General features: G+C 37.2%; 1 protein-coding gene across 2 annotated transcripts; it reads right to left on the bottom strand.

The window, feature by feature from the left end:
- Window positions 1-1,180: 1,180 nt before the first annotated feature.
- On the bottom strand, window positions 1,181-19,757 carry PRIM1 (DNA primase subunit 1). 2 transcript variants are annotated; one of them, XR_011464184.1, is made up of 14 exons: window positions 19,574-19,757; window positions 18,660-18,817; window positions 15,126-15,232; window positions 14,984-15,057; window positions 13,479-13,615; window positions 12,995-13,053; window positions 11,757-11,866; window positions 11,165-11,256; window positions 10,854-10,995; window positions 8,505-8,574; window positions 8,010-8,095; window positions 6,635-6,684; window positions 3,765-3,863; window positions 1,181-2,326 (listed from the first exon to the last, which is right to left on the bottom strand). XR_011464184.1 is itself a non-coding variant. In XM_005903456.2 (13 exons), the coding sequence occupies exons 1-13, from the start codon at window positions 19,674-19,676 to the stop codon at window positions 2,307-2,309; spliced, it is 1,257 nt and encodes a 418-aa protein (XP_005903518.2). In that variant the 5' UTR covers window positions 19,677-19,756; the 3' UTR covers window positions 1,181-2,306. The 2 variants fall into 2 exon arrangements, 1 of the variants encoding a protein (XP_005903518.2); XM_005903456.2 differs by lacking the exon at window positions 6,635-6,684 and having other exon boundaries at window positions 19,574-19,756.
- Between the last annotated feature and the right edge of the window lie 1,799 nt (window positions 19,758-21,556).

Consider the following 21,556-nt stretch of genomic DNA (forward strand, 5'->3'; position numbering starts at 1 on the left):
TTAAGACAGTTGTGGCTATCTTTTAAGATAAGTGGGCTTCCTATTGTCTCAGATGGTAAAGAATCTGCCTGCAATGCAGGAGATGAGGGGTGGAGTCCTGGGTGGGTAAGTTCCGGGAGAAGGAAATGCCAACCTACTCCAGTATTCTTACCCGAGAAATCCAATGGACAGAGCCTGAAGGGCTACAATCCATGGGGTCCCAAAGAGTTGGACATGCCTGAGAGCCTAACACTTTTAAGATAAGCAGTGAATATTTTAAATGGTCTAAAAGCTACTTTAAAATTTCACTATTTTACTATGTGAAGTCACTCAGTCGTGTCCGACTCTTTGTGATCCCATGGACTGTAGCCTACTAGGCTCCTCAGTCCCTGGAATTCTCCAGGCAAGAGTACTGGAGTGGGTTGCCATTTCCTTCTCCAGGGGATCTTCCCAACCCAGGGATTGAACCGGGTCTCTCGCATTGCAGGCAGACGCTTTATCGTCTGAGCCACCAGGGAAGCCAATTTATTTTTTTTGTGAGGATTACTTCATAGGATTGTTAGGAAGGTAATGTAAGCCAACTTATTGTTATTAATTTTTTTGATAATATTTCTGCTTAATAGTGATCTGGGAGGCTTTCAGTGCATTCATTTACCTTCAGAAGAAAGGGCCAATAATAGCCAACTGTGGCCTTAGATAAGTAAAACATTCTGACTACTCCCCTTTCTTTCCCAGCAAGCCCACTGACTTATAACTGTTAATCATTAGCTAAGGAAGGATGTACTTTCTTTCTTGGGTTTCTTTATCAACTGGGCAAGTTTGAAGATGGAAACTAGTTCTGTGCCCTTTGTTTCTACACTTTTCATACATGGATGAGTTGGCAAATCAGAGTTAGAGAAGTTAATTGTCTTTGAGCATGTTTCTGCTATTTTCAAGAATCAGACATTGTTATATACAAGCACAATATATTTATTTTATGGGCTGTTATACCAGTTTTTATCAAGGGCTCTAATATTAAAGCATTAAAATGCTTTAATGCTAAAACATCTTTTATTGAATGGGTAATCCCAGTTTTTCTCCTCTCATTTACTTAAGATGGACTAACAAATCTTTAGTAATTTTGTATTCAGGAGTTTTAATTGACCAGTCACTGTTTTCCAAAAAGATTGAACAATATATAGCAAACAGAAGTTCAACAGAGGAATTTTACACAATAGTCTTTAATTTTTTTCTTAAAAAATTAGAAAAGAGAAAGAAATGCAATGCATTTTAGTGTGTTGACTGTATTACACCATCTGTTTTATATAAGTCAAAAGACAAAAGAAAAAAGACTGTGGCTATGGTGAAAACAATGTTATAGGTAATGCAAAGAAAGGAAAATTTTCATACCCCATGGAAAGCACCAGCCTGAAAGCCAGCTTCTCAATGTTTCTCAAAAGACAATGTAAACCAGAACGACTGTTTTGTTTAGACTGGCTGTAAAATCAGGCAAAAGAAATCTGACATTTCAGAATCTATCACATTAAGTCAAATATGGAAGAAATGAAACCTTTAAAATTTAAATTTAAAAAAAACACTTAAATTTAAAGTGGAGATCTACAAAGTCCAAGTGTTTTGACAAGTACAAAAAGTTTTATGCTGGTGAAGTGGTTTATTTTTTCTAAATTGCTTAGAAAATTATTCTCTGAGGGAAGAAGGAGCTACAATTGCCAACAGTTGTAAAAAATACTAGGCTCTAATACTGCAAGAGTATTAAGTCATATCTTTTGAATTAAAGTTATAGTAGGTTTAGATGCCCATTTTAAAATGATTTTTTAAAAGACAGGAAGTGGGGTGTGGCCTGACCAATAAAAGTATCAGTAAACAAAATGAGGAAGTTACTGAATATACACTCCAGGTATAATTAACTTAAGTGTTAATTAAGAACTTAAGAACAAAACCCTCATACACCTAGAAATATGGAGGTTGAATCTGGTGAACTGACATTAAAGTCTTGGTCATATTACTACTCACTTACTTCTATACATGGCAACTACTAAAAGTTAGTACCTGTATCAGTAATCTTAGAATTATAATATTAAATTTTACAGATTAATCTGCATTCACTTATATCCTCCCATTATTGCTCCTTCCAGGAATCTGAACATTTTCCTTTGGTGGTTTCCCGAATCTTTTCAACATAATTCTTTCTCAAGAAAAGGAAATTTTGCTTTGAGCATTAAGACACATACACAGTTCTGCTACGTTTATTAAATGGCTCTTGAAGTATTTGATTCTTGGTTGAAGGTAGACGATAATCCATATTCATATAAAAGGATCTGTTATCTTCAGAAGTCTTTTTGTAAATCTAAAATAGGATAGATTTTTATCAAGGATAGTAAAGGAAAACAAAGCTCATTTATTTCACATTCTGATTTGCTTAATGCTTCCATTAAATTCACATCATGCATAAAGATTTGCTTTCACATTTGCTGAAGCCCACATTATAGGCTGAGTTAGTACAGAACGAGAATACAAAGGACTTAATATGCCGCATTGGAATGGCAGCTTCAATGAGGCTTTCCAAGTTCAGAGTCATCACTGTTCATTCAACAAGCACGTATTTGAGTGTCTACTATGAGTAGAGCATTATCTTAGGCAATACTATTTAATCATCACACGTTTTATTAAAAAATGAAGTGGAAAGGGGGCTTGCATTTCTACAACATTGCCAATTTTCTATGGTATTCATCAATCTCTTGAATAATACTACTGATTTTTTTCCTTTTGCCTTACACATATGCTTGGGTGTCTCCTAGTCAAAGAACTTGATAAGCTCATTGAAACGTTCCTCTTGCTTGGCTTCTGCACTTAGATCTTTCAGCTTCCCCCAAAAATCATTATCAAGTTTCAAGGATGGCTCTAGTATCTGCATGTTTTGGAGATCTCCAGCTCTATTGTCCTAATACTAACAGCTCATTCTATTCCCTGTTTCTCCCCAGATACTGCTAGTAGATTTATCTTTCTAGGCACAACTTTCTAGATACAACAAATCATGATACTCCCTTCCTCAAAAAGCTTTAATTGCTTCCCTGTTTATGTGAAGTAAACTCAAACTCCCAAGTCTGGAATTCAAGGCAATCTACACTGTGGCTTCTTTGAATTTCTATCTCATCACTTCCTGATGCATCTTTTTCCAAATAAGCTATGCTACTTGATGGCCTCTAGAGTGACTTGATGCTTTCCTGCTTCTATGCCTTTGTTTCTGCTGTTCCTTGGAGAATGAACAACCTGTCTCCTTTCTCCACTCTTGTATCTCTATCTCATCAAATCTGTTTGTGGAATTCCTACTCATACCTCAAGGCCTGATATATTGGCACTGGGGACTAGAATTCATACAGTAGTTCACTGAATAGAGTTAAATGCCATTCTTTTCATATAAAATCTTCCCAGGTTCTCTCAGTCAGATGAGACCTCTATTGCTTTTTTAGCATTTTATACTTTTTTTCTTTTTTTGGTATCAGTTAGTACTCCCTAAGGGCAGGGAGCCATAGTGTGGAATTCATCCTAGTATAATTCATTTTTATTTTTCTCATAGAACCTGACATATAGAAAGTGTTAAATGAGTATGTGCTGAATTGAATTAAGGGATCTCAGTTTTCAAAACACTAAAGATAGTAAGATAAACTAGTAACTTTTCTTGAGAGGGCAAAGATTAGAGCTCTAAAAATTGTTCACTTGCTAGATGTTTTAAACTGCTCATACTAAGATCAAAATAGCTATAAGGGAAAGGTATAGAATCTTACCACTCTTCTTGAGAAGTTCTCCTTTTCGGGATTTATCCAGGTTTTCAAGAAACTGCTCAAAAACTTTTACAAAAGGAGCTAGACTGGTCCTCTTATAATCTAAATTATGAAGACCATGAGTTATAATTAGCATTTTGGCAGCAAGAATAACATGAAAGTATAACTTTTAGTCTCTTGTAAAAATGCTATAGAATAGTGCTGTCCAATAGAAAATAATGAGAAATGTATAATTTAAAACACTCTAGTAGCCACATTAAAAAGGTGAAATTAACTTTAATAGTATATTTTATTTAACCCATTATATCTAAAATATTTCAACATATGATAAAAAGTGAATGAAGTTGCTCAGTTGTGTCCAACTTTTGCGACCCTATGGACTGTAGCCTACCAGGCTCCTCCATCCATGGGATTTTCCAGGCAAGAATACTGGAGTTGGTTGCCATTAAAGACTGAAATATTTTACATTGTTTCATACTAAGTCTTTGAAATGTAGTATTTTGTACTTAAAGTATAACAATTTATTAACAGATACTATATTATCATATCATTGGAAATACTTGATCTAGATTTTAAAAAGCAAGCTTATATAACTAATTTTTCTAACATGCTTAAAAGTTTTCTAACAATTGAATCAGTTATCAGTTTTTAAGCTTAAATTACTTAAAATTAACAAAACAAAACAAAACCCTGTTCTTTAGTTATACTAGCCACATTTCAAATGCCTAATAGCCACACTGTAGCTAATATATTATAGACAGTGCTGCTCTAAAACATCCAAACCATATGTATATAACTACTCTAGTAGGCTTTCTGGTACTAGACCAACATCATCTACTGCTATGTATTAAGTCCCACCAAACACTCCTTTCTTTGGAAATTGTGGCTTCAATAATAAATAGTTTTACCAACAGATCAAAACACTGAAAATGTGAAGTGAGGACCATACCTTCTAGAAACAATCAGAAATTTATAGTCACATGCATTAAGTACAGGTATTTTTTGATTTATAAAAGTCTTAAAAATGTATATAAAACTTTGAATACAGAATCTTAATCATCCATTTAATTATACAATCTATAATTAATACCCAAAGGAAGGAAAAAATCTAATTGAGATCAAAATGAGATTTGGATTTTATCTGCATGGAATTAAGAATACTCATAATAGTTTACTAAAAAGAATTTAAAGGAAAAAAAAAAAGAAAAGGAACCAAGGACTTCTCTGGTGGTCCAGTGGTTAAGACCCCATGCTTCCACTGCAGGGTAGGGTTCCATCCCTGATCAGAGAACTAAGATCCCACATGCCATAATTATTTATTGAGTACTATGCTAAATTATAAAAAAGTATAATCCATACAAACTACTTCATCTCAAGAAATTTTTATGTTTTAAAATATTTATTTATTTATTTGGGCCACTCTGTGAGGCTTGCAGGATCTTAGTTCCCTGACCAGGGATGGAACCCAGGCTCCTTGCAGTGGAGGTATGGAATCCTAACCACTGGACCATCAGGGAATTCCTTCAAGAAGCTTTTAAATGAATTGGAAAAACAACTCCTCTATGTAGTAACAGAAGACAATATATAATTAAAGGCCAAACAGGCATATGGATAATTTTGTGTCCAAAGAACTGACCAATCAAAGTTGACTGAGGTAGCTATGAACTGGGTCTTAGAAAAAAGATTTAATTAGATAGTCAGCGAGGAGGGTAGAGAACATACCAGTATTTGGGAAGTAGAAGGGAAGGAGCAAATGGTACTAATATGAAAATGGACAAAAGTTTAGAATCATAGAAATTAAAGAAATAATAAGGAACTTAAATATCACCTATGCCAGCCTCCCACCTAATCTAAAGCATCCCTGACTTACTCATGGCTAATAGCCTTTATGAATACTCGAAAGTGCAGTTTATTTCTGAACACATTTATTATAAAGCTTCTCCTTATAGGGAGCCAAAACTTGCTTTCTTAAAACCTCTGAACAAAGTAAAAAGATGTTCACAAAGAGATACTATTAAATTTATTATTTTTTTATTATTAAATTAAAAAGTTGTGTTAAAAGTAATTTGTTAAAAAGAAAATAATACTAACAGGTTTATGTGGGAAAAAATAGCAGCTCCCACCTTTCCATCTTCTTGAATGGCAACTACTTTTTTCTTTTCTAGCACTTATTTCTAAAAATGAATACTTCCATTTTTACTTAGAAATTTAAGGCCATTCTTCCTAGGTCCATGGCTTTTTTGTGGGGAGGGACTGTAGGAAGGGGTCTGAAAGCTCTTAAGATCTTCTCTTAATTCTGAGTGTTAAATTTCAAAACGACGTGCCTTGGTGCAGGCGTATCATTCTCATTATGCTGAGCCCTTTTAACAAAGGGCTCATTTTTGGGATGTTTTCATATATAATTTTGACAATTTTTTCCATCCCTATTTTATTTGTTCTTTTTCTGTCAGATATTAGACCTCCTGAATCAGTCTTTAATTTTATCTTTTTCCTCCTTAAAAAACATAAACTAACTTGTCTTTTTTTTACTACTTTCTAGGAAGTCTCCTCTTTTCTTTTCCAGCCCTTCCAGTGAAAGTTTTATTCTAACAATTATGTTTTTGATTTCTAAGTCCTCTTTCTTATTCTGAATGTTTTTTTTTTTTCCCCCATAGCATTCTGGTCTTGCTTCATGGATACACTGTCTTCTCTTAATCTCTGAGGATATCAGTATTTTTAAAAAAAGGTTTCCTCTGTTCCTTGCATTGTTTATTTCCCCTGAGTTCTTTTTTTTTTCAGTTTATTATTATCCAGTTTATTTGTTCGAGACTTTTGTGCATTATTTTAAACAGAATGCTTGTAATCATTTTATAAATATTGATAGAGGAACGTACCTTGTTTATGTTAGAGCTGAAATATATGAAGTGACATTTGAGCTTGGATTCTGAAAGCAAGGTAGCAACATTTGACTAAAAAGATCAATCAGAGATCCGTTCTGCCCATTACAGTAGTCACAAGTCACATGAGCCTATTTAAATTAAATGAAGCTAAAAATTCAGTTTCTCACATTTTAAGTTATCAAAAGTCACGTGAAAAGGCTAGTGATTACCATTTGGACAGTGCATGACATTTTCATCACAGAAGGTACTGTTGAGCTATTGCTATAGTGTCTCTTGGATGTTGGTATAAGATTTGACTTTCACTAACAGTGTCAGACTTTATTTTTTTGGGCTCCGAAATCTCTGCAGATGGTGACTGCAGCCATGAAATTAAAAGACGCTTACTCCTTGGAAGCAAAGTTATGACCAACCTAGATAGCATATTCAAAAGCAGAGACATTACTTTGCCAACAAAGGTCCGTCTAGTCAAGGCTATGGTTTTTCCAGTGGTCATGTATGGATGTGACAGTTGGACTGTGAAGAAGGCTAAGCACCGAAGAATTGATGCTTTTGAACTGTGGTGTTGGAGAAGACTCTTGAGAGTCCCTTGGACTGCAAGGAGATCCAACCAGTCCATTCTGAAGGAGATCAGCCCTGGGATTTCTTTGGAAGGAATGATGCTAAAGCTGAAACTCCAGTACTTTGGCCACCTCATGTGAAGAGTTGACTCATTGGAAAAGACTCTGAGGCTGGGAGGGGTTGGGGGCAGGAGGAGAAGGGGACGACAGAGGATGAGATGGCTGGATGGCATCACTGACTCGATGGATGTGAGTCTGAGTGAACTCCGGGAGTTGGTGATGGACAGGGAGGCCTGGCGTGCTGCGATTCATGGGGTCGCAAAGAGTCGGACACGACTGAGCAACTGAACTGAACTGAACAGGCCGTTTTATACTCCCAGCTCTTTCAAATTATTGGATATACAATTCAGTTACAGTTTAGACATATATTTAACATAACACTCATCTGGATACAAAAACAAGTAGAGAACAAAATACTGCATACATGGTAGTTAAGTAAATAGTTATTGAATCTAAGACTATGAGATTCAAACAATTGTCAAAATCAATTGACAATTTAATCTTTCAGTATAGATCCTGGCATTAAATGTTACTTTGTGAATATTTGTTGACTCACATTGGATTCAACAGCACCATTTGGGCAACTGATGAAGGAGAGAAACATTGTGATCATATTATTTGGTACTGAGCTGGTTTCAGGATAAAAAATGATCCATTCTGGTCTGAATCCAAGGCAAATTAATTACTGAGTCACAGAAAGATGTCAATATAAAAAGATTATGTTAAAGTGAGACTTCAATATACTAACCTACCTCTGGTTCTGTGTTTAGTATCAGATTCAGTTCCATTCTCTTCTTCTTCTTTAGTAGAAATAACATCCAACTCATGGCAAATGGAACTACAAATAATAGAAGAAGATAATTTAAAAGTTGATTCTTGGTCAGTATTACCCAGTGTATGAAAGCACATGAATCTCACAAGATTTTCTGTGAAAAAAATGTGGCCAAATAAATTTGGGATATTCTAAACATCATACTCTCTTTCTGGAGTTTTCCATGCATGTTAGCCTATTAAAGACTAGGAAATTTTGCTTAAGTCAACATTTCTCAAACTTATTTGAACTTTTTTTTGTATAATAGTAGCTGAAAAACCTGTGTTCTGTAGAACTCACTAGGAAATGCTCTTCTGGAAGGGCACCATCATATAGCCTCAGAGAAGCTGCCTCTCCAGAAGGGATCTAATCCAATTTACTTCACATTTATAATAGCCACAAACAAAAAAGGAGTGATCAGTGATCTGGAACATACCTTATAGTTGGAACAGTAAATGGATCAAATTGATCCACTTTCTGTAAGTCAATAGGCACAGAAATGCGACCTGTGAGAAACAAAAAAGCTGAATATTGTACAATACAAATAATTATAGGCTGTGTCCTATGAGTTATTTTTGGCTAAAACTTTAAGGCTTAGAAAAAGGGTTACACTAATCTGTTAAGAGTATTTATTTAGAAATATAAATTAAAAGTACTTTCCGGACTTCCCTGGAGGTCCAATGGTTAAGACTCCACATTTCCAATGCAGGGGGTATGATTCTATTCCTGACTAGGGAACTAAGATCCCACATGCCATGTGGCCAAAAAGTTTCAAAAAATACATAAATACAATAAAATTGGGTCTTAAAAAAAAAGTACTTTCACATTAGTGCCTTTTATTTCTCTAAAAACACCAAAAAAAAAACACAAAAAAATAGATGTGAAAGACTGTTGAGCTATTTCCTAGTTGCTCTTATATCCATTTTGATTTCTGTTTTCCTCTTCCCTATATCTTCCAATATGTAAGTATGGAACAATCTCAAATTTAGTGAGTCGTGAAGATGGAACACAAAATAGATGGAAGTAGTTTACTTCATTACTTTAATTTGCTGAAATCAAAACAGACACCTATGTGTTGAGCATCTTTGGAAATAATATAAATGACATATTACCCTTTTACAAAATCCACAACTGGGACATGACATAAAATTCATATCTGAAAAATGAGATAATGAATTTAAAGAATGGCAGGTGACTAACAAAATAATTAAGGAAATTGGGAGTTACTGGTGGAAGGCAGAGTGAAAAGACTATAGCCATTTAATGGGAAAAAGATATAATAAAAATGTATACTTACGAGTGAATGTAATTAGTTACTCAAATCTTAAATATTAAATAAGGGGAATACTCACTGAAGCTTTAGAATATTAAGATAAACATTAAGAAACATTAAGCTTACTACCAAAATAAACTAAAAACACATAATTGGCAGATTTGAAAAGGGGCTATATAAATGTATACACTACAGAGTCATTGTAGACTATTAAAGAAAACTAGGCAATTTGGAAATGGCAGCCCACTCCAGTGGTTTTGCCTGGAGAATCCCAGGGACGGGGGAGCCTGGTGGGCTGCCGTCTATGGGGTCACATAAAGTCGGACACGACTGAGGCGACTTGGCAGCAGCAGCAGGCAATTTGGGAGTATTGAATATGTGACAGACACTTTTCTAAGCATTTTACCTTTTAGATCTTCACCATAAACCACTGAGGTATCTCCATTGTACAGATGCTAAAACCAAGGGTAGTTTGCTTAACTTCCCACAGCAAGTGGCAGAGTTGAATTGTTGACACTAAAAAGGGTAACTAGATACTTCTAATTGTGTCCTCTAGTTGGGTGGAGCAAAGTTTATGCCACTGTCTCGACTATCATACTTATTGTAAAGTCAGTTTTAGTCCATCAAATCTTATCCAGAGAGTGAAAGAAGAAAGCTAAATCTATTGAAAAAGACCTGAGGGAAGCAGCATAGTGGAAAGAGCATGGAACTTTTTTTTAAATTGGAGTATAGTTGCCTTACAGTGTTGTTAATTTCTGCTGTACAGCAAAATGAATCAGTTCTATGTATACATATACCCACCCCCACTTTTTAAGATTTCCTTCTCATTTAAGTTACCACAGATGATTCGTACAGGTTCCTGAGCTATACAGTAGGTTCCCATTATTTAATTACATAGTAGTATATATATGTCAATCCCAATCTCCCAATTCATCCCACCCTCTGCTTCCACCTTGGTAACCAGAAATTTGTCCTCTATATCTGTGATTCTATTTCTAAAAAGCACAGAACTTTGAGTCTTAAGAATTGAACTCTGTTATCAGTTCTGACATAATTTTTTTATTTTTGGCCATACTACGAGGCTTGTGGGATCTTAGTTCCCCAAATGGCAATAGAACCTGGTCCCCATGAGTGAAAGTGCTGAGTCCTAACCTCCCTGGATCACTAGGGAATTCCCCAAAATTTGTTTTAAGACTGTGGACAAATCACTTTAACCTCTCGAGCCACTTTTTTCTCATCTGTACAATATGTGCTATTGTTCTGTGATTTTTAAGTTCCTCTCCAACTCTAACGCTGAACCTTGGAAACCCAACTGAAAATTATTTACATAGTGGAAACTCATTGAATAGCTATTAACTGACAATGGAAAAATAAGTTAATTCAGATATTAGCTGACAGAACAATTCTTCAAGCTTTACTATTTCAGACATTCACACCCAGTGACATGCTTTCTATAACAAAAAATAACTTTGATTTTTCTTTTGTTTTTCTTATTTTTTTTTTACATAGTACCTGTTTTAGGATGAACACTAAAAGGGCTCTTCAGTAAATGATTGATTCCTTTGCTAACATTGATATCCAGTCGTGGAAAACAATACTGGAGCATGATCTCCCACTCAAGCCAGAGTCCACATTTGTCGTTTTTGTTGTTTTTCTAAAAACAGATGCAAGTCCAGCATGAGGATCAGTAGGAACTTTTGAAGATTTATTTAAGGTGGTGAAAAAATGATCTTCAACCATCTTTAACTTAGTAAGCAAAAAAATGATAATTTAATTAAGAATTGCATTGTTGTATTTGTAATATAGATTTCAATGGAATATACCTGATATTTGTTGATGGTGTTCTTCAAAGTCTCCCAACGCTGAGGTGAATTGCTCTGCCTTTGGAAGCCTTGTTGAAGTTCATCACGCACTGGTGATGGATCATTAAGGAACACACTCATTTAGGGTACATCAATGAACAACTTATTTTCAATGTGTATTACCACAAGGATATCTAAAGATTACACAGTAATTATTGTCTTCTAAAATACAAATATTAAACACAAAACCTTAGAAAAATTCCCCTGTTAAATTGTATTAGGTACGACAGAAAGAATGCCAAAATAGCTGTAAGGTTTAAGGTAAAACTGGTCCGTGATCTGTATATATTTTGATGATGATTTTGCATTCATTAAGTAGTCACTAATTTTAGGAGGATCAACTTCCAAAATGAGGAAATTTATTTACAAAACAGCCTCACTTCTTATTATATTCCAGACTAGAGATTAAAAAAAAAAAGCAGAAATACAGGAGATGTTTTGTGTAAAAAGGTTATAACTATATAAGTACATGAGAACATGCAGGTAGAACAAATTTATAATATCATAGGTCAGTACAAGTAGCTCACATAGAAATGGTCTTGGGAAAGGATATTTTCAGGAACAAGGGCTAAAATTTTATCCCAACTTTGTTTATTCTCAAGAATATCTTGATCAACTAAGGCATATTGTTCAAAGTATTTTTTTATTATGTTTATAGATTTTCTGTAGGAACAATAATAACAAAGTCCCAACACTATTAGCGACATATATGGCACATGGCTTTTGTTCACTAGGGAGGCTAGTACTTATTTTCACTGAATTTCTAGAACTTAATTAGATAAAATGGGAATTATATCTCTTCATAGGGTTATGAGAGTTAAATGAAACACTCTAAGGGGAAAGAACCTAGCGTAATACTTGGCTTAGACTAGATATTCAAGAAATGTTTACTTCTTAAATCCCACAATTTAGAAGGTTAATAGCATCATAGACATGTAACAAGGGCAGAAAGCAACCAAATCAGGACAATGTAATAATACATCAGTAGTAGGATGTGGGATACAATCCAGTTTCTATTCTGAATTGCTTGCTTTAGCATCTCAACAGTTACAAAGTGCTTTGCATTTTGAAAATAGACTTTGCAACTACTGTTTTATGTATATATATTTGTATGTTAGGTTACTAGCTTTTATTTTATTATTATTATTTTTTTGGCTGCACAGCACACAGCATGCAGGATCTCAGTTCTCTAGTCAGGGACTGAACCCATGACCCATGCAGTGGAGGCAGAGAGTCTTAACCACTGGACTGCCAGGGCCTTTCTACTGTTTCATTTAATCTCTGCCACAACTCTGAGATAGATGGAGTAGACACTGTTCTCCCCATACTGATAAGAAACAGAGTCTCTAATATTTTATCAAGGTCATATTAAAGTGGCAAAATAGGGATTCTTACTTCTAATGCAATGCTCTTTCCATTATCCTAGAGAAGTAGTGAATTCAATGGAAAAGGTATGGTCTTTGGAATCAAGCAGACAAGGACATATATCCTGATTTTAATAATTACTTGCATAAAGCCAAACAAATTATAAAATCTCTCCAAATCTCACTTCTCTCATCTATAAGTGGAGATAACCATCATGTATCTAATGCGGTTGTCGTGAAGACCAATAAGAACATTTGTGAAACACCTATCAAGAATACTGGAATGTACAAAACAGACAATTAATTAATTCTGGCTATTACTGTTGTAAAATGCTACCCTGGTGCAGAAAATTGATAAAGTAATTCTAAAAGCACATGCAGGTAAATCAGACACAACTTAAACTTCATGGAGTCTTCCTCAACAGACCTGACAAAAGGGTGAATTTTTTCACTTAGGTGAACTTTCTTTTTAACATCTTGACCACCCTGAAAAACAAACCATCAAAAACAAACAAACAAACACTTCATGTATATTATATAACATAAATGAAATAAATCAAAATTTTCTTTAACGTGTTCTAAAGATATTGATTAAATTCTGTCAAAGTATAGAATCTTGGATGCCATTTTATACAGTCTCAATACCTGTAATTTTCTTGGTTAACTTTACTTGACATACTTGGACCAGAAAAGTAAACCAAACTTCCTTTTGCTACAAAGGAGGATACTTACAGCAAAATATGAGATATCTTAAAAAAATGTAACTACTATGATTTTAACTGATCTGCTGGTAAAATCATTTACTCTGAAATATGAATACTTAAAAGATAGTTTGTTTTGTTACTAAGCATACAAGACTGGGTAATGTCTAGCTAACGAAATAATGTAAACTATCATTAAGAAGACCTTACCTTTACAAGACTCAAATATTCAACTATCCCAGAACGTACTGCAGAGGACAGTTTTCTAACTGATTCATCACAGACCCAACAATGAACACCTCTCCTTCCAGAATATACCCAGAGACGATGTTTAAATCCAAAGTCCTCTGAGGAGGGAAGAAAGCATCGGTTTTAAAATAAATTTGTAAATTTCTGGTTCTTGCATACTTCTCTAGCTTGATTTTTTTTTACCTCTTATCCACATGTACTCATCTTAACTATACTGCAGTTGACCCTTGAACAAAGTGGGATGCCGACCCTCCCACTAGAAAATCCACGTAAAACTTATGGTTGGCCCTCCATAGAAACAGTTCCTTGAACTTCCTGGGTGGTCCAGTGGTTAAGAATCTGCCTGCCAATGCAGGGGACACAAGTTTGATCCTTGATCAGGGAAAATTCCACATGTTGTGGGGCAACTAAGCCTGTGTGCCACAACTATGGAGCCTATACTCTGCAATAAGAAAAGCCTGCACGCTATAACGAAGAACAGCCCTCCCTGTCAACTAGAGAAAGCCCATGTCTAGTGATGAAGACCCAGTGCAGCCAACAAATAAATATGTGTGTGTATATATATATATATGTGTGTGTGTGTGTGTGTGTGTGTATATATATATATATATATATATATATAAAAGGACGAGTTCCTCTGCATCAGCAGTTCCTCTATATTTGTGGTTCCACATCTGCAGATTTAACCAACTATGAAGCATATAGTATTGCAGTATTTACTATTGAAAAAAATCTGTATAAGTAGACTTGCGCTGTTCAAATTCATGTTGTTCAAGGGTCAACTGTACATTATTTGTACTTTCCCATGCTCCCTGAGCTCTTGCCTTCAGTTCTTTACTTATTCTGTTACTCTGCTAAGAATTTCTTCATGCCCCACTACTTCCATTTCTCTCCCTGACCAATTGCCATTTCTCTCTAAAGATCCAGTCTAAGAATATTAAAAGAGGTAACAAATTTAAAGTGTTTGGAACAGTGCCTGGTACATAATAAGCCTCTTATATAAAGTTAGTCATTATTGTTATCCTTACCATCACCTCTTCCAGGAAGCCTTTTCTGATCTAATATCTTCCCATTCCTGTATGTACTCCTGCTGTTCTATATCCCCATAGCACCCTGTGCATATTAACACATATGTAATCCTGAATTTTCTTGTTTCCTCTTTAGACTGCATAACTTACTTGAGGTAAGAATTGTTATCTTTCATAGTTCCCTCACTTAGGACAGTAACTGGCATGCAAGAGTTGCTCAACAGATGACTGAATTGGGAAAAAAATTACATGATTTGATCAACAGGTTTATCAAAGTTTTAATTACAACTTTAATCTTTTATTTTCCCATCATATATTTCAAAGAAACATGTCAGAAATTTATGAGAATTGATTATAAAAATGGTGTAGACAGATTAATATTCAGAAGAAAAAAAGATTCTTGCATGGTGACCCCATTTAGATACTGCTAATACTTGCCTTTCAGTGCTCGGTCGATGATATGTATGGCCATCGTCATGAGGGTCCAGCACTTGGAACATATGTCTGCAGAACTGGGGCAGGATGATCATTACTCACTGTCAGTGATATCACCCCCACTAGCAAAGCATGCCGAGCTCACCTGCAACATCTCCTCACATCGTCATAGTCTGTCATGTCAATGTCAAACACCAGTTCTTTTTCCTGAGCCTGGAAAGCTCCCAGCTTCACTGTATTGTGTTGATTGGGCTAAAGGGACAAAATATCAATCAGTTTCTATAAGAGCTGCCACAGTGTCAGATATGCTAATTTCCTACTTATAAAGAGAAAGGTGCCAAAGAGAAGGAAAGAAACCATATACTGCCAAGTCTGTCAGTGACTGACATTGACTGGATCCTATACAGCCAGAAGTGATGACAGTGTAACTTTCATCTACTAAAAACAAGGTTTGATAAATGTTTTACCATAAGTTATGTTTTCTTATAATCCTATTGAGATATAATTGACATAAGACATTGTATAATAAACATTTGTTGATCAATAGAAATCATAATAAAGCATTTTTAGGTTTCTGATCAGGAAAGGTCCATACAAATAATTAGAAGCCTACTGCAAGATATTTTAAGGACCTTTAATTGTTATTGTGTTTAAAATTTTTCAATAATTCAAAAAGATCTCCCAAGTCAGTCTGGCTCAAGCTGTAAGTAATTTCCTTTGAGGCTATGGAGTATCTGGTAAAGAAGATAGACTGAATGCAAATACTTATTTGGCTTTCTCTAAACCTGTACAAAAATAATTTTTTCTTTTTAAAGACAGGTATAAGTCTTTTTAAAAAGAACCAGAGAGGAGACGATACCACCACAATTTTTATAAGGAGATTCAAAAAGCTGAATCTTCAGCTCTCAGTAAAGAAAGAATAAGAAGAAACCCAGTTTACATCTCAGAATCCCCAAGTCTTAGGAACAGGTGACAACACGTATCTCTGGAGCTGAGATTAAAAACAGGAGGATTGGTTACAAACCTGTTTATGAGGTAGTTAGTACTAAACCTACTCTGTGGAGCTAGGTGACTGTGCTTCCATTTCCCTGGCAGACACCTGAATCATTACCTGGAGAGCATAAAACAGAGGGTCCCTGGACTGAGAAGGGGAGAGTAGGCACAGATGAAAAAATGTTGTACTGTACAGATATTCAGGGGATTAATTAGACATTTACTTGTGGAATGTTGAGACCTAGCTGTCTCCTCTGTACCTTTCCACTGCCGCCCCAGGCAGGAGACAGGAAGATTCCTCTCTGAAGCCTGACCAGGTGTGTCAGGCATTGTTATTAGGCTCTAGGAACAGATCAGTGATCAACTGGAGTTTTCATTCTGGCAAAGACCTAGAGAAACTGACACCAGAGCTTCCCGCAATAAAATGGCCCAGTCAGATCACTCTGTAGTAAAGAAATCTCAGCCATGTACACAGAGCTTCCAATCAGCTCTTTGGTACTCTATTCTTAAATATAAGCAACAAGCAAGACATTACCAGATATATGAGGAAAACCTCTGATAAAAGTGGAAAAACAGAAAAAAATGTAACTGTAGATAAAACAACCTGTGTAACAGAAGAAAATGACAGGTAAAAACCTGTCATTGGTATCTTCAGCAGGATCAGATACATCAATGAAAAGAGTACAGGATATGTGAGAAAAAAAAGGTTCTTGGAAATGAAAACATAATAGCAGAAATGAAAACCTCTGAGGAAATTCCCCAGAAAGCAGAGAAAATGAAAACAATAAGTAGGAAAAGAGACTTCTCTGGTGGTCCAGTGGTTAATACTCTGCACTTCCAATACAAGGGGGCCTGGGATTCAATCCCTGGTCAGGGAACTAGATTCCACATGCCACAACTAAAGATTCCATATGCTGCAATGAAGACTGAAGGTTCCTTGTACCTTAGTTAAGACCCAGCACAGCCAAAAAAAAAAAAGAGGTTGCCTCTTGGGAACAGAAAATAGGGGCAAAAGTAGGAGACCAAAAAAAAAAAAAAAAAAAAAAGCCTAATTAATAGTAGTTGATTTTGTAAACTATGTGCATATATAACCAATAAAAACACACAAAGATGATGTATAGATGCCTGTCTTGGCCCAATTTAAGAAATGACACCTTTTCCCCCTTCTGTGCTAGGGAGGAGTAGAGTGACACCTTGGCTCTTCTATAGAGACTTCAGTTTTAATCTCCATCCCTAAGAGGAGAAACCTGCTCCAAAGTATTTTCCCTGCCTGCCTTTTCTTACCTCCTCTCCCTTTCCTTTGGGATTTAGAGTCAGAAAACCTGGATTTAGGTCCTATCTCCCTCATTTAGAAATTGTGTAACCTAGGCCAAATTATCTAAGTTCTCTTTTTTAAAAAAGAATAATGAAGAATGATATGAAAAACAAGTTATACATTAAGAAAAAGCTCCATACAAAAGCTATTATTCTATGTGTATCTTTTCCCTACCTGTGTATATTTTTAAAGAGAGGAAGAAGGGCAATTTTGGGCAATTATGTTCATTCATTCAACAGATACTCTCTCTGTCCGGCAGTATTCTAAGTACTTAGAATGTATCAGTGAGGGGAGAGGGTAGGAGGAAGGGCAGGCTGCAGGCCTCTTTGAGTAAGGACTTGAAGGTGAGAAAAATGAACCAAAAAGATGCTTCGGGAAATGGGTTCTAGGCCGTGGAAATTGATTGAGCACAGGTCAGTGTGACAGGAATGGAGTGAGTGAGGGAGAGAGAGTGGCTTACTCTGTGTAAAATGAGAAGCCACTGGAGAATGGTTTTGGGCAGATGAATCACGATGATCTTACTTGTTTTAAAAGGATCCTTTTGGCTGCCGTGTTGAGAATACAGTCTAGAGTCTACAGGAGCAAAGTGTTAGGAAGTTTTTACAATAATTCAGATAAGAGGTGATGGTGATGATAGTACCACTAGTAGCAGTGGTTAGTAGATATTATTATGGAAGAGCTAAAGAGATTACCTAGTGAAACAGACATAGGTGTGAGAGAGGAATCAAGAATGATTCTCTCCAATATCTTCTGTGTTCAACCATGCTGACTTCTTCATTTAGTCTTTCAAAAATGTTTTTTTATCTATTTGATTGTGCTGGCTCTTCGTTGCTGCATGGGCTTTCTCTAGTTTCAGTACACGGGGTTCTCATTGGAGTGGCTTCTCCTGCTGAGGAGCATGGCCTCTAGGGCGCCTGGGCTTTAGGTGCAGCTCTCAGGATCTAGAGCACAGGCTCATTAGTTGTGGCACACATGCTTAATTGCTCCATGGCATGTGGGATCTTCCTGGACCAGGGATTGAACCCATTTCCCCTGCATCCACTGTACCACCAGGGAAGTCCCTCATTTAGTCTTTTTTTTTTAAACATTTCTTTTTTAATGGACCTCATTTAGTCTTTTAGCCAGATACTGGCTGAAAGTTTTTTTGTCCTAGAGTGAATATACCCAATCCATTTCCAAATGATTTCCAGTCAGTAAAGTATCAAAGGATGTTAAAAAAATTTTTTTTTACTTTACAACTTTCTTACAAAAATGGTTGAAGTGTGGCTCTTCAAATAAAATAAACACTACAAATTTATCTCAAAATGCTAGGGGCACCAAACCTTTCTTGGTTTAAAAAGCAACAAACTACTTAAAAAAACGATTTCTTACTCTGTGGGAATATACTGCGCCAATATCAATCTTGTATGGATTCATTTTCTGCATTTCCTTTTCCAGATCACTTTGGTTGTTGAAGGATTGGTAGCGAATATAAATATCATCTTTCAATGTGAATGAAAATTCACGGTGCTGAAAGTAGTTCTTTACCACTGCAAAATAAATGTACACCTTAAAGTTAATTTGGTACTTTATCCAGCTCAGAGCATTAAAACATTAACCAATGAGAAGATATTTTTAATGAGTCCTCTGCTCAACACTATGCTACATGTTAAAAAAAAAAAAAGGCAAGAGCTAGTTACTAATTTGAAGGGGTTTACAAAGATGAAGATAAAAATGCAGAAATATTTTCAATATGTAATACCACCTCTCTTTCCTTGGTGGGCACTAATAAATTCAAGCGGCAAGAGTTAAGTACCTCTCCTCTTTTAGGAGATGCCCCTCTGTCCCTGAGCAGATCACGACTTTGCAGCTTCATGCTATGACCCTGTACCTCCTCCCCTCCACCCCCCGCTCCCCTCACGCCCCGTGGTTGCAGGTAAACATCAAACGGAAAGTGAGTCCGACTATTTGAGCCGGAAAAATCTTATGGACTGAGGAGCTGGTGAGCTACAGTTCACAGGGTCGCAAAAAGTCGACATGACCGAGCGACTCAGCACACACTAACACGTAGTGGTAGTGGTAGCGGCTATACCCTTCCGTGTGCGGCGTAGGCTGGTCATTACATCCTCTCTCGGCCCATTTACCCCTCAGAGGTGACGGAGAGGGCTGGAGATAACAAACGAAGGTGCCCAGCACAACGCCTGGCCCACAGGAGGCACTTCATATTGTCATTCCAAGGTACCCTCCCAAAACCTCCTCACACGCCTTTGCAGACACACTACCACCCCTCTCCCTGCCTCCATCACCTCCGCCATAGTTGAGCCAGCGATAGTATTGGCCGTAGGGAAAGAGCCTTCGGTAATAAAGCTTAAGCAGCTCCGGCAGCTCGGCAGGATCAAACGCCTCCATGGAACACAGAATTCAACCGTGGGCGGACTACCGCAAGAATTGGCGGGAACCACACAGGCCAGCCTGAGCCACTGCGCAGGCGCATCGTGGCCACGGCCCGCCGTCCGCAGGGGCCGCTGGGAATTGTAGTTCCTATTTGGAGGCTGGCCTGGGCGAGGCCGCTTCTGACCGACTGGGCGTCCAGGGTAGCTCAGCTGGTAAAGAATCCGCCTGCAATGGGAGACCGCGAGTTCGATTCCTGGGTCGGGAAGATCCGCTGGAGCAGGGATAGGTTACCCACTCCATTATTCTTGGGCTTCTCTGGTGGCTCAGACTGTAAAGAATCCGCTTGCAATGAGGGAGACCTGGTTTCCATCCCTGGGTTTGGAAGATGACTTGGAGAAGGGAATTGACTACCCACTTTGGTTTTCTGGCCTGGAGAATTCCATGGACAGAGGCGCCTGGCAGGCTATAGTCTATGGGGTCGCAAAGAGTCCAACTCGACTGAGCGACTTTCCCGTTCACTTTCTGGTCGAGGGCGGTGCTCCTGTGGTCTCTGCCCATTTGTTTCTTAGCTAGGTTCCCTGCACAGGTGGGACGAAGAAGACCACGCCCATTCCTGGACGATTTACTGCGGAAAGATGAGCCCTGGAGCATATGGTTGTTGTTCAGTCTCTCAGTCATGTCGGACTCTTTGCGACCCAATGGATTGCAGCACTGCCAGGCTTCCCTGTCCTTCACCATCTCCCAGAGCTTGCTCAAGCTCATGTCCATTGAGTTGATGATGCCATCCAGCCATCTCATCTTCTGTCGTCCCCTTCTCCTCCTGCCTTCAATCTTTTCCAACATCAGAGTCTTTTCAAATGAGTCGGCTCTTGCCATCAGGTGGCCAAAGTATTGGAGCTTCAGCTTCAGCATCAGTCCTTCCAATGAATTCAGGGTTGATTTCCTTTACGATTGACTGGTTTGATCTCCTTGCAGTCCAAGGGATTCTGAAGAGTCTTCTCCAACACCACAGTTCAAACACATCAATTCTTTGGTGCTCAGCCTTCTTTATGGTCCAACTCTCACATCCATACATGACTACTGGAAAAATCATAGCTTTGACTAGATGGACCTTTGTTGGCAAAGTAATGTCTCAGCTTTTTAATACGCTGACCAGGTTTGTCATAGCTTTTCTTCCAAGGAGCAAGTGTCTTTTAATTTCATGACTTCTTTCACCATCTACAGTGATTTTGGAGTCCAAGAGAATGAAGTCTGTCACTGTTTCCATTGTTCCATCTATTTGCTATGAAGTGATGGGACTGGATGCCATGATCCTAGTTTTCTGAATGTTGAGTTTTAAGCCAACTTTTTCATTCTTTTCTTTCACCTTCATCAAGAGGCTCTTTAGTTCCTCTTCGCTTTCTGCCATAAGGACGGTGTCATCTACCTATCTGAGGTTATTGATGTTTCTCCTGGCAATCTTGATTCCAGCTTGGGCTTCATCCAGCCCGGCATTTTGCTTGATGTACTCTGCATATAAGTTAAATAAGCAGGGTGACAATATACAGCCTTGACGTACTCCTTTCCCAATACGGAACCAGTCCATTGTTTCATGTCTGGTTCTAACTGTTGCTTCTTGACCTGCATACAGGTTTCTCGGGAGCAAGTAAGGTGGTCTGGTATTCCCATCTCTAAGAATTTTCCACAGTTTGTTGTGATCCACACAGTCAAAGGCTTTAGTGTAGTCAATAAAGCAGAAGTAGATTTTTTTCTGGCATTGTCTTGCTTTTTCTATGATCCAGTGCATGTTGGCAATTTGATCTCTGGTTCCTATGCCTTTTCTAAATCCAGCTTGAACATCTTAGTATGCCAGGTTCACATACTGTTGAAGCTTAGCTGGGAGAATTTGAACATTA

The sequence above is a fragment of the Bos mutus genome, chromosome 5 (assembly GCF_027580195.1).
Source record: "Bos mutus isolate GX-2022 chromosome 5, NWIPB_WYAK_1.1, whole genome shotgun sequence".
NCBI lineage: Eukaryota > Metazoa > Chordata > Mammalia > Artiodactyla > Bovidae > Bos > Bos mutus.